Source organism: Ambystoma mexicanum, chromosome 10 (genome assembly GCF_040938575.1).
Source record: "Ambystoma mexicanum isolate Mex_15411 chromosome 10, UKY_AmexF1_1, whole genome shotgun sequence".
Classification (NCBI taxonomy): domain Eukaryota; kingdom Metazoa; phylum Chordata; class Amphibia; order Caudata; family Ambystomatidae; genus Ambystoma; species Ambystoma mexicanum.
Window position 1 is genome coordinate 1,266,055,507 of NC_090932.1, and position 23,281 is coordinate 1,266,078,787.

At 49.6% G+C, this 23,281-nt stretch overlaps 1 protein-coding gene across 2 annotated transcripts in view; it reads right to left on the minus strand.

The window, feature by feature from the left end:
- TPCN1 (two pore segment channel 1) overlaps positions 1-23,281 on the minus strand; it is a 767,000-nt gene that overhangs the window by 113,453 nt on the left and 630,266 nt on the right. For both annotated transcript variants that reach the window (XM_069619236.1, XM_069619237.1), the window contains exons 24-25: positions 20,832-20,916; positions 5,138-5,277 (exon numbers count right to left, since the gene is read on the minus strand). In XM_069619236.1, the coding sequence (XP_069475337.1) occupies positions 5,138-5,277; positions 20,832-20,916 (225 nt within the window). The remainder of the gene's footprint in view (positions 1-5,137; positions 5,278-20,831; positions 20,917-23,281) is intronic.

The following is a 23,281-nucleotide window of genomic DNA, read 5'->3' on the forward strand; positions in this document are numbered from 1 at the left end:
TTGCAAGAACCTCTCTGCAGTCGGCCGGTATGTCGTATCCTCCAAACTCTAGCGCTGCAGGAGCCAGGCCTGCAAGTTCAGCGATTTCGGGTCGTGGTGGAGGATGGCGCCTCCTTCCCTGGAGAGTAGATCCGCGTCCACCGGCAGCTTGATTGGCGGGGACGCTGACAAGTCCAGAAGGTCCGGGAACCATATCTGCCTCGGCCACGCAGGTGCGATGAGGATCATCCTGCACCGTGACCTCTTGAGCTGGTTGACGAGCCGGATTAGCAGTGGCAAAGGAGGGAACGCGTAGAGGAACAGGCCCTCCCAGGGGAACGAGAAAGCATCGCCCATGCTCCTCGCCTGGGGAAACCTGCTGGCGAACCTCCGGCACTTGGAGTTCGTCGCCGTCGCGAACAGGTCGATCTGGGGTGTGCCCCACCGTCGGAAGAGGCGATCCACTAGATCCTGCCGTAGTTCCCACTCGTGGCACGAGCGCAGCTCCCTGCTGAGTGAGTCGGCGATGGTGTTCTTTATCCCTGCCAGATGAAACGGCACCAGAAACATCCTTTGGGCGACGGCCCAATGCCACAGGTCCTGCGCCTCCTTGGACAGCGCTGGGGACCTGGTTCCGCCCTGTTTCCTGATGTAAAACATGGTGGTGGTGTTGTCGGCGAAGATCCTCACCACCTTGCCCTTGAGGGACGGAAGGAAAAACCTGAGGGCCCAGAACACTGCACGGAGCTCCAGGACGTTGATATGGAGGGACTTCTCCGTCGGGAGCCAAAGGCCTCTCGCGTGCAGATTTTCGGTGTGCGCTCCCCACCCTTCCAGGGAGGCATCCGTGGTCACTGTCTCCTGGTGGTCTGGGGTCTGAAAGTCCATGCCCGCCGTCAGATGCGCGCGGTTGCCCCACCACCGGACCGCTCGGCGGAAACTCTGTCGAGTGTGATCCTCTCCTCGAAGCCGCCCGTCGTTTGGATCCAGCGCGCATCCAGGAACTCCTGCAACGGGCGCATCCGGAGCCTGCACATGGGAATGAGGTAGATGCAAGAAGACATCATTCCGAGGAGGGACTTGATGGACCTCAACTTGGCCGCGTCAGAAACCAACATCCGCTGTACCTTGCCCAGGATGGACCTGGTCCTTTCCTCCGACGGGGAGGCCAGAAGGGACACTGTGTCGAGCTTCGCTCCCAGAAACAGTGCGTTTTGCGCGGGTACCAGGTGGGACTTGGCGTAGTTCACGGAGAATCCCAGGTCCGTGAGAAGTTGGACGGTCCTTGCCGTGTGCTCCACGGCGAGCTCCCTCGTCTTGGCTCGGATGAGCCAGTCGTCCAGGTAGGGGTAGACGTGGATCCCCTCGCGGCGCAGCTGCGCCGCCACCGGTGCCAGGCACTTGGTGAATACCCTGGGTGCCGACCGTAGTCCGAAGGGGAGGGCTTTGAACTGGTAGTGACGCCCTTGGACCACAAACCTGAGGAATTTTCGGTGCCCCTTTAGGATGGGAATATGGAAGTAGGCATCCTCCAAATCCAACGACGACAGGAAGTCTCCTTCCTCCAGCTTCCCCAGGACGTGCTGGAGGGTGACCATCTGGAACTTCTGCGCCTTAATGAACTTGTTCAGACGTCGCAGGTCTAGGATGGGGCGCCATCCTCCCGTCTTCTTCTTCACGAGGAAGTATCTCGAGTAAACTCCGGAGCCCCGAAGCCTCTTTGGGACGAGTTCGATGGCGCCCTTCCTGAGCATCGCCTTTACCTCCAGGAGAAGCTGAGGGACGTGAAGCTCTTTCCTGGCCACGGGGGGGACGCGCGGGCACCTTCTTTGAAACTCGAGCGCGTGGCCCCGGGCTAAGGCGTCCAGCACCCAACGGTCGGTGGAGATGGACTCCCACACGCTGACGAAGCTCGCCAGCCGGCCTCCCACCGGGGTGCTTCGGTGGGGGCCCGACCCCACGGCCGGTTCAATCCTGTTTCGACGAGGCTTTGCCGCCTTGACCTCCTTGGCGACGACGGCGGAGTCCGCCAGACTTGCCTCGTCCTCTGTAGGCCTCCTGAGACGACGAGTGGGCCGCTTGACGGTAGGTGGAGAAACCGCCGCCGGAACCTTTGGAGGCGCCCTTGCCTCCGCTGCTCCGAAATGGCGTCCGTCGTTGCTGCAGAACCCCAAGGGCCCGGGCCGTCTCAGTGTCCGCTTTAATGGCCTGAAGGGAATCGTCCACTGTTTTCCCAAACAGGTTGTTCCCATCAAACGGCATGTCCAGGACTCTGGTCTGTACGTCTTGACGGAAGTCCGTAGCCTTGAGCCATCCACGCCGCCTAAGGCACAAGCCGTTGCCCAACTGGCGAAACCCAGTGTCGGCGATGTCCGTCGCAATAGTGATGGCGTGGTCCGACGCCACCTCACCTTCCTGTAGGATCTCCAGGGCATCCGCCCTCTTGTCGTCCGGTAGGAAGTCCAGCAGGGGAGCCAGTTTGTACCATAGCTCCCTGTCGTAGCGGGCCACGATAGCCAAGGCGTTGGCCGCTTTAATCGTCGTCGCTGCAGACGAGATGACCCTGCGTCCCATAGCGTCCAATTTCTTTCCCTCGCCGTCCGGTGGGGAAGTCGATGTGGAGGCCGCACCCCCCCCCGCTTTTTTCCTGGCCGCCGCGGAGACGACGGAGTCCGGGGTAGACTGCGCCCGGAGGCACAGGGGGGCCGCGTCCGGGACCCGGTACTTCTTCTCGTACCGGTCTCTTCTAGCTGGCGTCGTGGAAGGGTTCTTGAGGAGGGCGAGGCCCTCATCCCAAATGTTGTCCAGTAGAGGCACCGCGAGGACCGTCTTCCTCTTGGCCTCGCGCCGTTGATAAAAGGAATCCTTCCTTTTTCTTCTCCTCAGGGCAGAGTTGGAAAAGCTCGGATGCCCTGGCGATCATGGAGTGGAACGATCCAATCTCGTCGGGCGGAGAAGCCCTGGTGGGAGGTGACGACGGTAGATCCTCGTCGTATACCTCGTCGTCCGTACCCGTCGCTGCCGTGTCAGTCCCCGTATCATCCCCTCGGGTGGACGGGGAGGAGGGCTGGACGGGGCGCGACGGCTGAAAAGGAGGTGGAGGGTGAATCCTTCTTTTCTTGGGCGGGGGAACACCAGAAGGTCCCGGTTCAGGATCCCCCGACGGGAGAGGTTCCTCCGTCGGCAACGGTAGTCTCGTCCTTATCTCTGAGCATAAGGACTGTATAGCCAACAAAATGGCCGCCGAGTTGTCTTGCGGCGCTGGCAGAGGGGAATCCGACGGGCGATCAGGGGCCCCGTCGGCACCCTCGACGATGTCGTCGTCACCTGCGTCGGGATCCATCCCGACGGGCCGGTCTTCTTCCACGCCAAGGCCGTGGCTTAAGACCTCGATCAGCTCTTCCTTCGAGGTTGAGGCCGACTCTACGACGACGCCCTGCCCCCCCCTTTTTCTTCCCCGCTGGGGATTTCACAGGGGTCCTATCGATGGGCACAAAAGAGGACTCCCTCCGAGGTGGCAGGGAGACTCTGAGCCCCGAGGTCGCCACCACTGGTGTAGCCTCCACAGGCTGAGCCAGGGCCGCCGCGACAGTATCGATAGAGGGCTTGGCCGGATGGATTAAGGCCTTCACCACCTTAGGTGCGCTCACCGCCTTATCCTTGAGGGGGGGGGAACACTGCCTCGCTCCCCCTCCGATGGGGCCTTCGAGCTCGACCGGGGCCTCTCCAGGAGCTTCGCCGGGTGCTCGCCCTTCCTCTTACCCGACCCAGAGCGTTGGCTCGTGGTTGATGGTGCCGGGGAGGGTGCGCCCTGCCTGGCGCCCGTAGAGCCCGACCGTTCGGCGCTCCCGGTGCCAGCAGACTCGCGGTGCTTGGCCTTGTGTTGGACCCATGTCGCCGGGGCGTCCTCAAAGGTCTTAGAAGACCGCTCGGATTTCTTCCTCTTCTTCTCGCCTGACGGGCTCTTCCCTTCCAGCCAGTTGGCGAGACGTTGATGGCGGTCCTTCATGGTCCGCTCCGACATATTGCCGCAAAACGCACAGTCCTTCTCCACGTGCGTCTTGTCCTCATGTAAGCAGTAGAGACAAAAGGAGTGTTCGTCCTCCTTAAAGACGTTCTGCAGCTGGCATCCAGGGCAGATCCTGAACAGCTTTCCGGGCGTCGAGCTTCCCTTCTCCTGGGCCATGTCCGGGCCTGAGAAGCTTCTGGAGTCCTCCAAAAGCGTAGCTCGACGAAATCTTCACCCTTGAGGGGCGCAGACGAATCCGACACGGGTCCCCGTTGATCGGATGGAGAGTCGGTGGAGCTTGAGGCTCTTTTCACCGAAAAAACGAAGTTTTTGAGAAAAAACGTGAAAAAATAGCACTAACGCTCGAGAGCAATAGCACGAGGATCCCAACACATGAACGTGCTGTAAAAATCTGAAGATGGCTGCCAGAGGCGGTGCTTAGGTAGAGGGCAGTCATTGGCTGTGGTCAGTATGACGCAGAGACCAGTGATTGGTTATTACTACGAAAGACAGATCAGAAACGAAACTGATACTGTTTTTTTCTTTACCGAGGATTCCCAGCCTGACGACGGGGAATATTCATGAGCATGTGAATCCATGTCAGACCCCATGCTGGAGAATAAAAAGATGAGCATGAAGAAGACTTGAAGCCCATGTTTATACTTTAGCATTGAATATACTTAACATGCAGCAGTCTTTACTACATTATTGGTGTCCCCAGTTCTGGTGATCGGATCAAGAATTGTGTTTGGCCACAGAATAACGCATTTTGAAAAATAAAGTTTTTGATTTGTAAGGAAGCCATACCAATCTATGCTGGATGTTGACTTTACAAAGCTGGTTAAATTACAGAACCAAAAAGCATTTGCCTTTGAAAACCCACCCACTGTGAATGGAACACGTCCATCTTCTGTAAATAACAATGTTTAATACATATGTTAATTATTGTTTGGAAAATGGAGCTAAGATATTTAAGGTATCTTAAATGATGAAAGGTGTGACTTCTGGGAATTTGTATCCTTGATGTCGCTGAGGGTAAGACTTCATAACCTTAAGGCCGCTCAGTGTAATATATACCGATATCACAACATGAATCAGTCTCCGGCATTTCCTCCACACACACTTACATAACTCATTTCTGTGCCTTACCCCATGTTTCTCCATGTGTGCAACTGCCTTCTGCAGCTCCGAGGCTTCACTGGGTGGGATGCCCACGCCCTTGTACATCTCCACAAGTGCCACAAACTCCTCCTTCGAAATCTCCTTCTCAAGCGTGATGCCTTTCTCTTCTGGAAGAAGATTGGAGGTAAGGGGGGGAAGAGGAGGAGGAAGGTGGTACAAAAAGGAACAGTTACAATTGTTTAGGTAAATGTAAGCACTATAAAGACTCCGCTTATCAGGGGCAGCTATAGGGACCACAACAGATGCACTGAATGTGTATCCTTTTCTGTAAATGACTGTGTCTGAGACATAGATCATAACTGCATGTGTCTTCAACAATATCACTGGTAGGCTGGGATGTTTTAGAACAGGTTCTCACAGCCCTCTGTTTAGAGAGTGAGACACACTGACCAACAAAGAGGCTACAGGGGTTTCTTGAAAGCTTTCACTGGCTCACTTTTAGTAAGAGAGCAGGGTGGTTTCAAGCTCTAAGTGGTTCAAAAGGCCAGGAGCCACCCCAAGATAGTGGATCTTGGCCGCAGAGGAAGGATGGGGGGGATCCCCAGTCCAACCACACTAAGTCCCTGCGTCCAGGACAATTGGCAGTCACAGGAGCACACTGACCAACATCAAATTTCCACCAGGGACAGAGGGTCCGATTCAACTTTATATAACTTTGAGGACAGCCCCAACAATAGTACTGGTACTCCAGGGAAGCTATTCCAACTCACTAGCCAGACCATGTCACATTTTCATTTATGGGAATTGTACTGCAGCTCCCCAGCGCGAACTTCAAGTGTTTACACACATTTACTTGTTTGTTTCACTCTCCAGAAAGGACCCCCTCTGAAGTTATTCACATATGTGACAAGCACGGGAGGAAATCAGATACATTGCTGCCTGCCCTAGCCTTCTGAACAGTGAAGTGAGGTTGTCGAAAATCATAAGGGGACCCCTTTATTCACCGGGAGGAAGAACAATGTCTATGGATATAATATTTTCCCGTGTGGAGAGGGGTTTCCCTGCTATAGAAGCTCTTTACACTCACCAAAGGCATTTTAAGCCTCCCATTCACAGGCTATTAACCTGAAACCACAAAGCCAGTCCATGCCACCACAGGGATAGTCAAAATGAGTTTCAAAATGGTGGACAGGCCATATATAGATACATATGAACTTCATAGCCCTAACCAATCAGAATCCTTTTATAATCAGAGAATTCACATGCAGGCTTCCCACTGCATCAGCCATCCATGGAGAGGTGGGACTACACACTCTAAAAAGTGGCCAGATTAGTCTGGTAGTGTGGGGGAGTTTCGAGGAGGAGACTGAGGAAGGTGTTTGGAGGAGATTGGCAAAGAAGGAGCACATTGAGTGGAGAACAGAGAGTGTTGGGGGTGGGCAATAGAATGAGGAGGTTGGAGGGAAAATTGTTACCATATGAAAGACATATTGAGAACATTGGAGGAGAGTGAAATTGAGGAGGTTCAATGAAGAAATGTTACCATCTGGAGAAGAGGAGTCGAGGAAGGAGAGTACCCTTGCCAACTAGGGAGAGAGGTTAAAGGGGAAATTGAGTTGCAAAGCCTGAGGTGAAGGGCGGAGGGCAGGCACCCTTGCTGCCAGGGAGGTTTAGGTGGACAGGGTCGGTCCAAAGCAGACCTCAGAGGTAGGAGAAGGTACGCAATGGTGCATTCTCACTGAGGGTTAGGGAGATTACGGCAGGCATAGCCAGGAGGAGGTTGCATTGTTGACCAGGACCCTAGACCAGAGAGGTGGTCCACTGACAGCAGACTCCTCAAGCCCATCCCCGAATCCATGGGAGAATGGGCCTGTTTTGAGAAAGATCCACATCTATCTCCTACTTGTGGAAGAGAACTTGGGGCTCTGTCAAGCCTGGGACTGCCCTTATCAGGGATTCCATGTAAATGGGTTCGGCAACACAGAAAACCTGCAACCAGAGGAAAAAGATCACAGTGTTCCACTGGACACTGGAGATGGGCAAAGACAGACCCCATATAGCACTTTTCAAGATTTTGGATTTCCATGTGCCCTTTTCTTTCTATAGAACTGCTTCATTAAAACTTTCTTTGCAATGCCTTTTGTGTCACACCCTCAGCCCACACCAGAATTAGTTGATTTCACTGCTCATGTATGAGATGGGGAATACCCAAGGGTACCTTGACTATTTTGAACTCAAACCCACTTTTGGTAATTATTTCCACCGCTATCAGCTATAATTATATCCTTCAACTTGCCCTACCTGAATCACAGTATATTTTGTTGAAAATCATAAGGGGTATTTAGAGCAACATGTACTGTGTGGTGCCCATACTCTGCATACTCTGTAACAGTTTAAATAGCATAAAATAGGATAATCTACAGATGCATGTTAAAAACGAATATTTCATCTTGTGTGAGGGTGGTATAAAACCATGAGCAAGTTTCAGGTATGTAGACTTTGTTTTGCTTGTCCATTAGGTATTCTGGATACCAAGTTTGGCTGGAAAGCACTTTAGAGCCTGTACCCACACAAATGGGTCTCTCATATGAATACATGGGGGAGACACTGACTTCTGATTAGCTGAGCAGGATACAGGAAGGATGTGATACTCGCAATGCAAAGTAGAGTCACAATGCTAAAGCTAGGGCAGCAATTCCGTGATATTTGGATGGCTTTCTTCAGGAATCTGAATGCACAGGCCGCTCACAGTCGGAAATCTTCAGACATTTCTGGCCATGTGCATTCAACTTTTCAGTTCCTTCCAATGCTAGGGTCCACAGAGGCAGTTCTTGGCCTACAGTGGTGGATCGGTGGCCAGCGCCGATGGTGTAAAGACGTGTCTGTGAGGAGCTCCCGTCTCGATCCTGGCCTAGATCCTTAATTCGATCGAAAATTTTGACCTGAACAAGTTCCAAGCCCATACTCCGGTGGGGGAAGCGATTCTGGCCCTGCCCGGCGCAGGAACGAAGAGAAACGGAGCCGGCGTCCCTGAAAACGCAGCATCCGAACTGATACCCCCGGGAGAAACAAGATGGCGGACGGCGCCGAGGCCTGACGGAAGAGCAGTTTAAGCCGGCAGCGAGGCAGCAGGGAGAAGGTCGCGTCGAAGGAGTCCCTGTGAGTAGAGCGGAAAGACCCCAGTGGAAACCAGGCGCAGGACCGGCCGCCCTTAGATCTCCCTCCCCCCCAGAAGCCCCTGAGCGCACAGGAGAGCCTCCGCATTACCCAGGGGAGCGAACGGAACTACATCCGAGGCCCTGGGACCGCTGCAGAGGAGACACAGGGGGTAAGCGGACCGCTGCCATTTCGAGGGAGACCCGTCGGTGAACTGCCAGCCGCGAGTGCGGTGGGGCTCCGTGGGCCAGAGAGGCAGCAGAGTAAACGAACCCTTGCCGCTGTCGTTACAGCGTACTGCACGGGGCCCTCCTCCCTCCCTGAACAGGCAACCGCGCGGTTGAAGAGGGAACGGTCCACGCTCAGATGAACCGGAAGACTTGCAGACCCTAACCCAACACCGGGGAGCAGGAACTCGCCCGTGCCGCAGACAGCAGGGCCTAGCAGGGTTACAGGACAGCGGCAGAGCACTCCATTGCCCAACCGGGAGAATACCCTGCGCAGGAGCGTATACTTAATTGCACCCCCCCTGTGTTCTCCGGTGCCATCACGGACTAACACTGTGCATCACTGCATAACGCTCGCCTTGTTACTCACTGTCTAAGGGCTCGTATCTGCCTCCACAACATCAAGAGGGACTAATGTCTACCTCACGAAACAAAAACAGGGGTGCAACAATCATGGACTCGTTCTCAGGGGCTAAACCTAAACAGTCCAGCCAATATGAGATCCCCACACAGACGGAACCCCCTGCAACAGTTGACGACCCCAGCAACGCCCAAGTGCTGCAGGCCATTGCTACACTCCAAGCGTGCATGGAGACCAGGATAGATGAACTTAAGGTAGACATGCAGCTTATCCGCCAAGATGCCCGCAACCTAGCGGAAAGAATAAACACGGTGGAAATAAAACTGCAGGACACCACAGACATTGCCAAGGACTTAAAGCACAAAGTTATCGCACTTGAGAAACAAGTGGCTCATCTCGAGGCGAGGTCTGAGGAAGCAGAGGGAAGGGCCCGCCGCAGTAACATCCGAGTCCTTGGCGTTCCGGAAGGGATGGAAGGTACCGACCCCACGGAATTCATTGAATCCCTATTAATACAAGAGGTGGGAGCTGGCAAGCTTACACAGGGATTCTCCGTCGAGAGAGCCCACCGCTCCCTACAAAAACGACCCCCACCGGGATCACACCCACGCCCGATGATAGCCAAGATTTTAAACTTTCGCGATAGAGAGACGATCCTCAAATTCTCGAGGGACGGAGGCGAGATCAGACGCAATGACTCCAAGATCGTTATCTACCCAGATTATACCCCACAAGTGCAGCGTGCCAGGAACTCATTTATACCTGTCAAAGCCCAACTGCGGAAGCTGGATCTCAAATACATGCTCCTGTACCCCTCGCGCCTTAAGATACTATACAAAGGCAAAGCTGTATTCATGGAGACTCCGGCAGCAGCCACTATGTGGATGGAGCACAATAATTTGGCTGAGGGAGAGGATCACGCCCTGACGCCCAACGGCTGATCACGAACAGATCTCTTTGCTGTAATGATCAATTGGTTCTTTCAAGGACGGGAGCTATAAGGACTACCCATGGACATTGTCACAACCCACCCCACCCCAAGCATGGCTGGCCTATGGCCAACACCACATCCGCACCTCACGGCCCGGATCGGCCTATGGGTAGCGGAAGCCCCCGAGCGTTGTCCTCCCAGAACGACTGCTGGGGGCAACACACAGTTATCTTTCATATTCGATCCACCTGTTCGAGTGGAAGTTAAATTTGTTCATAAGTCTCCGTTTAATATATCAACACAACAATCATGGGCAACAGGAAGATTACAATGCGCATTGCTGACGGCCGACCCAGGGGGCATTTGTTCAGCACACGAAGCTGGCTTGAAGACGGTTGAGACCACCATGAGTTCAGCGCTCCAACTCCTCTGCCACCATCATGTCTACACGCCTTAAGATCGCCACTTGGAATGTGAGAGGTTTGGGTACCTACTTACGCCGCAACAGAGTTAAATCCTTTCTACACAGGAAGAAGATAGGGCTGGCCCTATTACAAGAAACCCACTTAACCAAGGAATCCACCGCGACGCTCCAATCATACTGGGGTGGACAGGGGTTCGGGTCCGCCTATTCTAAATTCGCAAGAGGGGTGTTCACTTGGATCAGCCCTCACATCCCCTTCCAGCTCAAAAAAGCCGAACAGGACCCGGAAGGAAGGTACGTGATACTCTGGGGCCACATCGAACAAACTGAGGTATGCATTGTCAATTCATACCTCCCCAACAACAATATCCCCGCGCACCTTGCTATGTTGTACACAAAGATTACACTGTATAGAGACACATTCTTTATCTGGGGAGGCGATTTTAATTGCGTCAGTGACTCAGTGCTTGACAGATCTGCTCCTCCCTTGGGGGGCCCGTCGACCGCTACCACCGCCATGAATGTCATGCTGAACCGCCTAGACCTGGTAGACATCTGGCGGGAGCAACACCCAGGGGATCGAGGCTATTCCTTCTACTCCTCGCCACATAATCTTCACACCAGAATTGACTACCTCTTTACTGGCAGAGAAAGCTTTCCCCAGATTGCTTCTTCCAATTATTTGGGCCGTACCATCTCTGATCACTCCCCCCTGGTAATTGAATGGAACATTACGGGCCCCAGACCTCCTATACCTACATGGAGGATGCCCACCGAGGCACTTAAAGATTCGGAGTTCAGGGAAGATCTCAGGGAATCCCTAGAGGACTACATTCGTGAGAATAAAGACAGCGTTGACCACCTAAGCACAGTCTGGGATGCTCTCAAAGTGGTTGTAAGGGGAGAGGTCATAGCAAAGGCTGGAGGAATGAGAAAACGCCTAAGATCTGAACTTGAATTACTAGAGACTGAAATAGAACAGCTAGAATCCAACACCCTGGACCCCCAACCGCAGGAAGACAGGCTTGCCAGTACAAGGGCCACCTGCAAGGAAGCTTGGGACAGACTGGCCAAATTTGATTATATCACCAGAACCAATAAAGCACACGCCCACGCTGATAAACCTGGTAGACTGCTCGCCTGGCTGTGTAGGAAAGAACACCCTAAACATCCGACTACAGCCTTAAGAGATGCTGATGGCACATTACATCGGACCCAACATGGGATTAACGACACTTTCGGGCAGTTTTATGCCCAACTATACTCCCATAATGACGTGGTGCCCCCCGAGGAAATTTCAAACACCTTGGATGAAATTGGCCTGCCCCTACTCCCGCCGTCACATAAGGAGGCTTTGGATGCTGATATCACCATAGATGACATAACCGATGCCATCAAGTCTCTGGCCACTTGTAAGGCCCCGGGCAGTGATGGGCTACCTGCCGAATTTTACAAAACCTACGAGCCGGAATTGACTCCGCTGCTGCACGAGGTGTTCCTAGAGGCCTACGAGACGGGTATCCTGCCTGGGAGCATGCGTGAGACTTTGGTGGTTCCGCTCCTCAAGCCAGGTAAACCTGCAGATGACTGTGACTCCTATCGCCCTCTCGCGATGCTCAATTATGATGTCAAAATTCTTACAACCATTCTGGCTAAGCGGCTGTCCAGGGTGATCGGAGGAGTGGTGCACCCCGACCAGAGCGGCTTTGTGCCGGGCCGCAACACCACTGCCAACCTTCGTAGGCTACAACATGTATTATCACATTCCACTCATGTAGGGGAATCTTATGCCTTGCTCTCTTTGGACGCCATCAAGGCGTTCGATTCTATTTTCTGGGAATGGCTAATTGCGGTGCTCCGGGAGTTCGGCTTTGGAGAACGATTCGTTAGATGGATCACAGTTCTCTACACTAAACCACGAGCACGAGTAAAATCTGGCCGGCTCATCTCCACGGCATGGGACATACAAAGGGGCACGAGGCAGGGCTGCCCGCTCTCCCCTATGTTATATATACTTGGGCTCGAACCCATCGCCATCTTTTTTAGGAAACAGTTCTTCGATGCTGGTATAAGGCTAGACGGGGTGGACCACATAATTTCCCTGTATGCAGATGATGTCCTCCTTTATGTGAGGGACCCGCAGTTGAATGTCCCGACCATGCTGGAGGTCCTCGGCAACTTTGCCAAGGTATCAGGCATACACTTCAGCAGACATAAGTCTTGTCTGTTTCCGTTAGGCGCCCTCCAAAACACACACGTCGATGACCTCCCCTTGCTGGGTATAAGTTGGCGCCCCATCACGTTCCGCTATCTGGGCATTAATATTTATCACACGCCTGAACTTATGCACGTCAACAACACGGCAGCGGCGCTGCCTCCCTTGCGCAGGTCGATTAAGTTTTGGGCTCGCCTCCCCCTATCCATGATGGGCAGGGCTTCCATCATCAAGATGATTGTTCTCCCCAGATTTCTTTATGGTTTCCAAAACATTTTTTATTATATTAGGACACCCTTCTTTCGCCTTTTGGGGAAGATACTTAAAGACTTCCTGTGGGGAATTAGTAGGCACAAATTTGCATTATCCACGCTGACCCTACCCTATGAGCAGGGAGGCATTCGGCTCCCTGATCTGGAGCGATACTACCTGGCTGCCCAACTAAGCTTCGTGGCTAAATGGCTAGCTGATGATGACACCCCCGAAACAGCGCTTTTACAACGCTCAATTGCTCCGATCCGGCTAAACGAACTCATCTGGGCCCCTCAATGTCTTGTGGATGGGATCCCATATTTAGCTACCCTGGGTCGTCAGATATGGCAAAGGGTTAAAATTCTTCTCCACTTGAAACATAGATATACTCCGGACACACCGCTCCTGGCCGACCTGTGTCAGAACTCTGTAGACCTTGCTTCCATTAGATACTGGGAAAGGCTGGGAGTGTACACTTGGGGGGATCTATATAACGAGGGCTCCTTCCGGGATTTCTCCTCCTTGCAGTCAGTAGATGGCGTCCCGGCTGGCCAATTCCTTTGGTACTTAAAGATCCGTAAATTTGCTCGGACCAAATGGGACGCGTGGCCAGAAGAACCTGAAACTGACCCCTTCATAACACTCCTATATAGTTTGGGAGATGGATGGAGGCCTGTGTCCCGTATATACAGCCACCTAATCGATAGGCCCAATCCCCGCAGTCAGGATCTCAAACTCAAATGGGAAGGAGACTTGGGGCATGAATTGTCTGAAGCAGAATGGGGCAGAGCACTAGCGTTCCCCAACGTGGTATCTAGAAACTCTAGATTTAAATTGATTCAGCTTAATATGTTATATCGCTCGTACCTGACACCACTTAGAATAGCCAAAATATATGGGCTACCCCAACATAACTGCCCTTGGTGCGGCAGAGATGAAGCAAATCTTTTACACATGTTCTGGGGATGTGTCCAGGTCCGGCAACTCTGGGCGAAGGTGGAACTCCTCTGTAGCGAGGCAGGCATGACCAGATATGAGTGGACCCCAAAGGAGTGCCTTCTCGGAACGTATCCCAGACTGGCCAAGTTCAAACACTCAGTTAAGCTCATGGACCTAGTATGCATTCTGGTCAAAAGGACCATTGCTATGGCCTGGAAGCGACCTGGAGGCCCACGATACCAGGTATGGCGTAACGAACTGGAGCGCTGGATAGGGGCAGAAACCTCTGCTTGGGAGGATGGGGTCACCACATCCCCCGAAGACACGAGCTTGGCACTTTCTGCCTGGAAAACTCTCACCTGGGCCTTACTTAACCCCCCCAATGACGATAAACCCCCTTGAGTAACTTGCCACTATCGAAACATGCTATCTGACACAGAACATTTGCGCAGTCCATAACTTGAACTTATTTGTTGCCTGATCTTCCTACGTTGCTTACGCCACTGACCATACGGAGACTTGTTAATGTTGTTTACGTTTTGTTGTTTCTGTTTAATTGTTAATTTCTATTTGGCCTATCTTGATTAATCCTGACTTATACCTATGTGATCGCACAATGTTACGATACAACTGTCTCTTATATAAATGCCAATAAAGAAATTTGAAAATAAATACAGTGGTGGATCGATGATTCTAGTGGAGATGAACAATGTCTGCAGACCAACAGGTCTGAGGAGGAGCCACTGGAGATGGTACTGAGTGGGAGGGAAGATAGACTGCTGATGCTCCAAAAAGGTGCAGTTTGTCCAGAGGAAGATGATGCAGCAGAAAGTGCAGTCAAAACCCAGCAGTTGTAGTTCAGGTAAGACTACAGCTTATCGTAGCCCAACCGTTCTGTCACTTTTGTACCAATAACAGGCCCCTGTTTCTGGTCTGTACCAATTCTATGGTTTTCCAGTGCTCCTACCTCTTCATGTCAGGTCTGCACTGGAATCAGCAGAACGCATTCTTGGGGTTTAAGGATCATTGAGGCTTGTGACCCGACTGTGCTTTCTGGGTAAAGGGGAGTGAGCAGCAGTTTCTCGGTTCCCTCTGGTCGGTTGAGAAGTCCAGCGTCTTCAGACACTGGCAGAGCCTCTCTATTAGATTGTCCTTTGCAAGATGCAGTACGGAAAAGCATGTTTTGGTTTGGTGTTCTTCTGGCAGGGACTCATCCACAAGCTTAACTTGTAATAATGTATGGATACAAACTCCTTGGTTAAATAGGGAATATGGAATCCGAGTAAACACTCTGCTTCCTATCAGAAGAGTGTTTCCTTTCAGACCATTGTCAGTCACCCAATCACTTAGGGGGACTGCCAAATACAAATGTTTTTCGGCTTTGTCCTGGGCTTTCATTCAGGTGTGAATTCCACCAAGAAATCCAGTGATTCACTCAAACAGCAGTTTCTCTTTTTGATCACTGCAGCCTTCACTCTGCGAGGCAGGTTGTGTCCATTGCCATACAAGGCAACATTGTGTCCCACTCAACCTCTTTAAGTAATAAAGAGTGGCTAGTGGGCTCTGTACTGAATTTCACACAGGATTCATAGTAGGGACTGAGGAATCTTGAGGGCATCCTCACTTCTCCCCTTTTGTCCTGTGCTCAGGTGGCCAAGGAAAGGCCATTGCTTTTGGATCCTGACCCTGGGGTGGATATGTGAGGGAGGATCAAATGTTTGGAGGGAGCTTAGGGAGTGGGCAAAGGACGACCTTAGGTGAGACATGGTATCGCCCATTCCCTTTTCCAAATGAACCTTCTGTACCAACAGCCTTTGTAGATTACCGTCAGCCTTTCCCCTCTTCTTCCTTACAAACTGCCCCTCAGAAATGCCATCTTTATACTGGGACGAGGAAGAAATCAACCAGGAGGACACCTCCTCATTTGGGTAGGGTGAACACATATCAGCCTCCTATTGGTAATAGAAACAACTATCAGCCAAATACCATAATGGGAAGGAGACAACACAGAGTTATGAACTCTTTCTTTAATGTAAACCTCCCCAAACAACACTTTGGTACTGAGACGAGGAAGAGGGCTTTGGTGGATTTCAGTTGGAATAGCCAGGCATGTCCAGCTAATAGGTTTAACTATGGTCAGGCAATTAAAGTCAATGACTCGCACCTGAAGTCATTTAACAAGCTCCAGATGTATAAAAATGGTGACCGTCCCGCACTGGGAGAGAGACGGCCTGGAGAGAAGGAAGCGACCTGGAGTAGCGCAGCAGGCTGGAGAGGAACATGCTTGAGAGAAGTCGTGCCGAGAAACCGTGCAGGAGTGAGAGAGAGAAACGCTTGTCCAAGGCTGGCTGTGAGAGGGTCTAAGATCCTGCTGTCCTCCCTGCCCGGGTGCCCACAGCAGGAGCTGTGGGGCGCTGAAGCCTCCCGATTGCTGCAGGTCTCTGAGAAAGCGAGTGGTGCTCTCAGTAGCTACCGCTGAGCAATGGCATAGCTACGCACTGCGGGATTCCAGGACGCCGAGCACTGCTTGCTGTGGCTCATGAAAATGGAAGGCAGAGTGAATAGAAGCCCAGAAAGCTGAGCGGAGAAACCCAAAGGAGCTGCTGTATACTAGTGAGTGAAAAGAAGACAACACTCATACCAGGGAGCTCCAGGGACTGGAAACAAGTATGTATGAATGCAGAACAACCTGAAAACTGTTATAAGTACTAGGGAAGGCCAAATCAAGGGAATTTGAGTACCAAACAAGCTGCAAGCTATTACAAGTATTTATAAAAGTTGAAACAAGTGATATTGAATACCGAATTGACTGAAAGACATTGTGAGTATATTTGAATACAGCATAGAACAAAAGCAAGTGATGAACACTTATGAATGAAGTGAAAGCAAAGTAGTGCTAATATGAAACACCACAGAATGAGTTGAATGAGATACAAGTGCTGGCAAAGCCAAAGGAACACCAAGGGCGATATACAATGAGAAACAAAGTATTGGCTAAAGATACAAAAGCCCAAGGAACACAGGTTAAGAAAGAAAACCTGTGTTGGAAAAGCCAGAAGAGTACAGAAAGCATAGCAAAGTGCATATGGTTATCGGTCGCATGACCTGTAATGGGTGGCCGTGTGGTCCGACAACTGCGCCTAGACAAAGAACCAAGGAAAGTAAAATCTAAAGAAGCTTGTGTTTTGCAAAAGTTGTTGATGTGAGTTGGAAATAAAGAAAAATATCAATCTATGTGTACAATTGAAAAGACTGGAAGACCAAAGATTTGAACTGGCATTGTTTTTGAAAGCTAGAAGATTTGAACTGGTATTGTTTTCTTTTAAAAAAACTGGAACATTTGAACTCTTGGGTCTTTTAAACTGGTCTCAACTTAGAGAAGAGGAATGGAGTATACGCCAAGAGCTGGAAGGAGCTGGAAGGAGCTCAGAACATTATTTTGAACACTATTTATTTTGCTGCTGACATCCCTACACAGTGTATACAGTTCGTTTTGAGGGCAAGTATAGGTTTTGGACACAGACAGACTTTTGATTTGAACTTACTTTCAAAGACTATCCTCCCCTTAGAATAGGGCAATTTAGGCCTTGCTCCCTCCTGACATGTAAGTAAAATAAAACTGTTGATTAGTAATTTGAATCTGTTGTCTGCGTCTTACTTCATGATGCTTTCACAGGACACACTAGTGGTACAGCAGGGTGTGCCCAATTAGAGATATACACAGTAGACTGCTACCGACCAGTGGCACCCATAAAGACTACAAGGAGTCGCACATATTTCCAAAAAGGTGAATTGAAGAATCGTAGCCTAGACAGAAACAATTATCCTCTCTTCTGCAAAAAGGCACAGCACTATCTTATTTCTTATACGTACCTCAATTGGTCCCATAATAATCCCCCAAAACAGTTAACCAATCAGCTATTGCAGCCTACAGAAAAAACACTAATCAGACTTACTTCTTCAGAATCCCAATGATTATATATTTCTTGGATGGCCTCAAGAAAGATTTTCCTCTGATGAAAGAATTGCTTATATATGGGAATTGACCGTTATCCTGTCATACACCCTCTTTTCTATTTCACAAGGACATTATTTTTCTTCGATCATTCCTTATTTCTGGAACTGCTGTCTGCTTACCATTTTAATAAGCCAATCTTTATCTGCTTGCTGTCCAATCCGTGCATCTGAGATGGAAGGTCCCTTCACATATTAAATGTAAAAAGGTCCCTAAATTCTACATGGACCAAATGCAAGCTGTTCGGAAGAATCAGCAGCTTCTTTTGTGAATTACGGACTCATTAAAATAAGTTTTCTAACTCCACAACCGTCCAATGAGAGAGAGGATGTGGTGTGCGTTATTCATTTGTACCAGAAAGCGGGCAGGCATTTGCCAGGCAGGCCTAGAGCTCATTCATCAGATGCAAAACAGTAACTGATGCACTTTAAGGTAAACCGTTGCTGCAGATCTGTTCAGAGCAGCCCCTGGGGGTCAGTTCATACATTCAAAATCCACAATTACCTAGATTCCAAGTCTGGGGTTAACCTCCGAATAGGTCATGCTTCCCTTTGTGATCTGCTAAGTTAGTCTCCGATAGTTCTTTGATACCATTTCACCAGCCGTCCCATCCTCCCTTTACATCGGACTGTGACATGTAATAATTTGGAATGGTGTCCACCACACTATCAATGTAAAAATTAACAAGGTTAAATGCAGTGCTACATGAGGACACTCTGGAGGTCTGCTCATACAACAATAGTGGCCTTGTGTGTATAACAGGAGACTGAATGCATTAATCACTTTTCTGATCATTTCAGGGTTTATTGTCTACTCTCCTACTATGTCTGCATATCCTCAGTGCAAGGAGGCACATGCCCCTTGCGGTGATAGCGTGCTCTATAAATCAAACCTAACAAAACATAACATAACAAAACGAAAAAAACCTGGTAGCACCATTGAGACCAAGTGCAAACCCAGAAACATATCTGTCCCCTTACACAAAGCCAAGCTCAGCTCAGGTCCTGTGCTTACGCCTTCATCAATACCACTGTCTGTCACAACAAGATCAAGTGTAGCTTGAGTATTGGCATTACACCATGTACAAAGAGTGGACCAGTAATTTCTCCAAGTCCAGTAACAGTTTCTGTACTAGCATCATGTTCTAAATTGCACCTATATCACTATCACGCTCACGCATCACTTTCAGGCCACAGGGCTGCTCTACTGCAGAAAGACAGGGTATATCTTTGCAATGGACAAAGGATTTAATCTCCAAACAGGAAGGCTTCACGTGCATGCTTGGACATTTACACAGCTCATAGGGTAAAAACTAATTACAGGTGTGCCAGGAGAAGAGAGGAAACACAAGGTTCTAAGACTGATGTGATAGTGTGGGAGGTAGGGGGTAGAAGGTCTGATTGATGAATGATCATTTCAGTGATCTTTATAGATTGTACAGAGGAGCTTAAACTGAATGTAGTATGGAAGATGTAGTCAGTGTAGGTTATTGAACATGTAGATGAGGTGGTGGACACGTGTATGCTGTTTAGAAATCAAGCATGCTGCAGCATGTAAAACAGTCTCTAGGTGGGCTAGGACGGAATCGGTGGGCCAAGCATTGCCCTGTCAATGTAGGACAGGATGAGGGCTTGAATAGCACACTCAAATTGATTAATAGAAAGCAAAGGGTTCATCCTCCAGAAGAGACTTTCAACTCATCTGGGGTTACCATTTCGACTGTATGTATGTGTTGAAAGTTTTTGTCAGGGAGGTGGACATCCCAGATCAAAGTCTTGTCTCATTTGGTAAAGAATTAGGCTACTGAATTCTTTAGGCAAGTCTGTGTTTTTGCCAAATGGATTGTAGGAGAGTTGGAAGGTGATTACTTAAGCGTGTGCATGAAAAGTGAACAGGCACTATTTTGAAGAAGCAAATGATAGGGGCTGTATTTGTAGTAAATATCAGAGGAGGCTTTAGGGATTTTGGCAAGAGCACCACAAGCCTTACGTGTGCATGTTTGGTGGACAATTTTGCAGCCACACTGCATTAGCCATTCGTGGATGGTGGATGAGGGTGGGGTGAGACATATCTATGTGATAGAGATAACGTTGAGGTTAAGATGGGAGGTGGAGTCACACATGTTTGATACATGTTTATATTCAGAGTGAGTGTCATGCATGGGAGAATAGGGTGGGCAGTGGGTTGAGGAAGTTGTTTGCACTATATATTTTGATGTAAATAAGGTTGATGAGTGTACAAATGGATTGCTTCTGTTGGTGTTTAGAAGTGGTGGGATACTGTAGTACAGGAATGCAACTCGGTGTAGTGATTAAGCACGCAGTAACGAATTGAAGGGAAGCAAGGGTTCTTCCTGCAGGCTCTTCTTGGAAACTAATGAGTAACGCAGCAGAGTGTGTATTTGTGCTCAATTTTCAACTGAACTCTAAATCCCATTTGACTTCTAAATGATTAAAAAGCATAGATCGAACATCTACATCACTTGTAATTTTCTCAGTGAGCCTGCCGAATAAAGAGGGGATATTGCCCAGATATGGTTCAATCGCTCGCTGTGCCCTGTGAATCAACTTGCACTTCACTGATGAGGCCAAACTAGGCAGACACATGTCTACAGTGGCTTGTTGTATTCCTGTGTCAGCAGTAAAGATATGCATGTGAATGGCACCCTTCTTTAATTCACAGACCAGCTAATGATAAGGAATTTCCAATGGTTACAAAAAGTTATTTCTTGTATTTCCATCAATGGCTTTTTGGTTTTCTCGGAAAAGTGATTTGTCAGAGAATTCATAATTGGTCTCAAGGGGGAAGCCATAATTACAACTCAAGGGTTCTCATTTCACCTCCAAGACCTCTGCCAGATCCCTTTGAGCGCTGGCTTGCTGCATACAAGAACGACCTGAGCTATGAATGGCCATATTTCCTGTGGAACTTTGTACAAAATGAAACTGGAGTTGTCTAGCAAAGTGTTATCGTTTCACTAAACTATCATACACTATAATCAAGCTGCTACTCAATGACCTTTGCCTTATCCTTCATATCCTTGCTCTTCATTAATTTACATTTAGATCATTCATTGTGGCATTTTGCTCACATGTTGCTATGTTTCCAACTGGCATTCCACCATCATCCTGTTTTTCAACATGCATGCTCAGGTCATCTCCTGAGCATAGGTTCCCAGTTTATTCCCAAGATTATACCCACCTTCAACGTCTTGATTCTTCCTGCTATAGTTCATACGGAACACAAAGGCATCCAAGATAAAAGCAACAATTATCGTCATCACCACCTGAGGAAAGAAAGATAGACCATGGTGAGTTAAGGCACAGATGAAGAATGTGGCCTTGTCTCAGCGATCGTTGTATGCAAGACTCTTCATGCACTGCATTGTGCCATGTGAACTCCTTTAGTGTGCGAACACTCAATTACAGAGGTTCCTATTTTGATTCAGGTATGTGTGAGAAAGGGAAAGTCATCTGTGATTGCTGCTTTGTGGCATGCAGGTGTGCATGCTTATTGTGAGTGACAGCAGCTGTGGTGCAAGGTCAGATGTTTTGGAGGATGATCACATTGAAATTAAATGGGATTCATCATTTTTGGAGGGCGATCCCTTTTGCTGGGTGAGTGTACATACTGTAGTGTAAGCTGGGCATTTGATTTGCTGGAAGAGGGCAGGGGACTATGTATAGCCAGGCTGTTACCCTCGAAATCAGGGTGAGTTGAGAGGGGTATGCTTTTGGCTTGTGACACGATACTGAAACTAGCAATGGAGTGGGCAAGAGGGGAATGTGGACATATGGCTTAAGCCTGTCATGTGGCAGGTCTATCTACATGTGTGGCAGCATCTGTCAGTGTAGGGTGAATCTGAGATATGGAACTGAACAGGACATGCAACAAAGGGGAAATACCTAGCTAAAGGGAATTCATATGAAGCTGAGGTCTTCATGGTTTGGGGGAGGTGTGGGTGAATGTTGACCTGTGTGGTTCCACTGAACACCTTCTTTCATTTAGAGGCAAATTCAATTTTATTTTAGATAAAACTGCACATTATGCATAGCTCTCTCGCGATTAATAGCACTTAGTTGCTGTATGGCCGTAGGCACTTTAGAAACATCTATAGATAGAACATGGCATACAATACAGGGAAGGGACAAATCTGGGCATGTGGTGGTTAACTTTGCCTCTCAGAGGCAACGATTTAAAGGCCCAATAAGAAGAGGAGATCCCATGTGGCAATCCACTGTCCCAGGTCTCTAGTCTTATGGAGCAGCCAGGAGATCCTCCACATATCACCGTAGGGCCACATGTCACCCAGTGGGTGGTGGGGCACGACTACCTGAATTGCCCACACACAAAAACACCCCCAAAGGGCCAGGCAGTAGACATTGTCACAGCGCTTAACATTTTCGGTTTTGTGGTGGATCTGAAGCTGGAGGCAGATGGTGGAGCTGAGGGAATGAGTTGGTAAGGGAAGCAACAAGCAGGCAAGTTAACAAAAGGCATCTGAGAAAGTTGTGCGTTAGTGGGTGCCTGTGAATGTGTGCTTGCAGGTGTGTATGCATGCCTGGTGCATGTCTGCTTGTGTCAAGGGCACGGCTAACTTATTGTTGTCACACTTTCAGCCTAAAGAGCTTTTTTGGGATAATGGTGGGCGTGTAGTAGGAGCACAGGTATCATGAAAAGGGGGGCAGCAGGAGGCCAGTGCCTGCAGCAGTTAAGTGTGAGGGAAGAGGGAGCGGGTGGCAATAGGGCGCTGCACAGCAGAGGGGGGGGGCATGGAGGGACACCCCCACTCCTGAAAGGGACTGGGAGGGGTCAGTGAACAAAAGACCAACCTTGCGGGTGTGGCCTTCTTGGTCGGAAATCCGCATGGTCAGCATTTAGTTCATGGCCTCTGAGCCCTTTTATAGGACCTTGTTCCCACCCCCTGGGTTGGGGTATGGCCTAGTCCTTGAAGGATTGTTTGGTAATTTTTCCTTGTACCGAATCATGAACAGCTACAGGTTTAGGTGTGTTTTAATACATTTTTACTGGGCTCTCTGCTCCGAAGACTGCACCTTTAACAAGATCGGGCACCATCTTGGAACTCTCAGTTGGGCGCATGTGCGCTGAAACATACCCACAGAGTTCGTAAAGGAGGGTTGGCGACACTGGCTAATGTTCCAAATTCTGGCACTGAGGGAAATACAATGGCAATGCTAGCATATACTTTGGGAACAGGCATAAAGAAAATGTGCTTTACAGTGGCAATCCTGGCATGTATTGTGGACACAGACACCATGAAAACATGTTTTATAGCAGCAATGCTGTGTCAGAGGGAAGGAAAATCAAAGGACGAGAGACGCAAAACACAGAAAAAATACAACTTTCCTATATTCTGATACAAAGCATATCTCCTTGAGCAGAAACAACACAAACCCACACAACAGGTGTCCCCAAGGCTGCAGCATGATAGCCAGACTGTATGAGGGAATCAAGGTGGATGGACAGAAGACACTAGATATTTGCAGAGCCTCCCTTTCCTGTGTTGTTCTACTACCCTCTGGCTCTGAAGATCCCTTTCCGCCTGGCAAGTAGCTTCCTTCAGCCCGGTTCACTAGGTACTGTGGTCAGGTTGGAAAAACTCTCACATACATACTATCTAAAACACATAA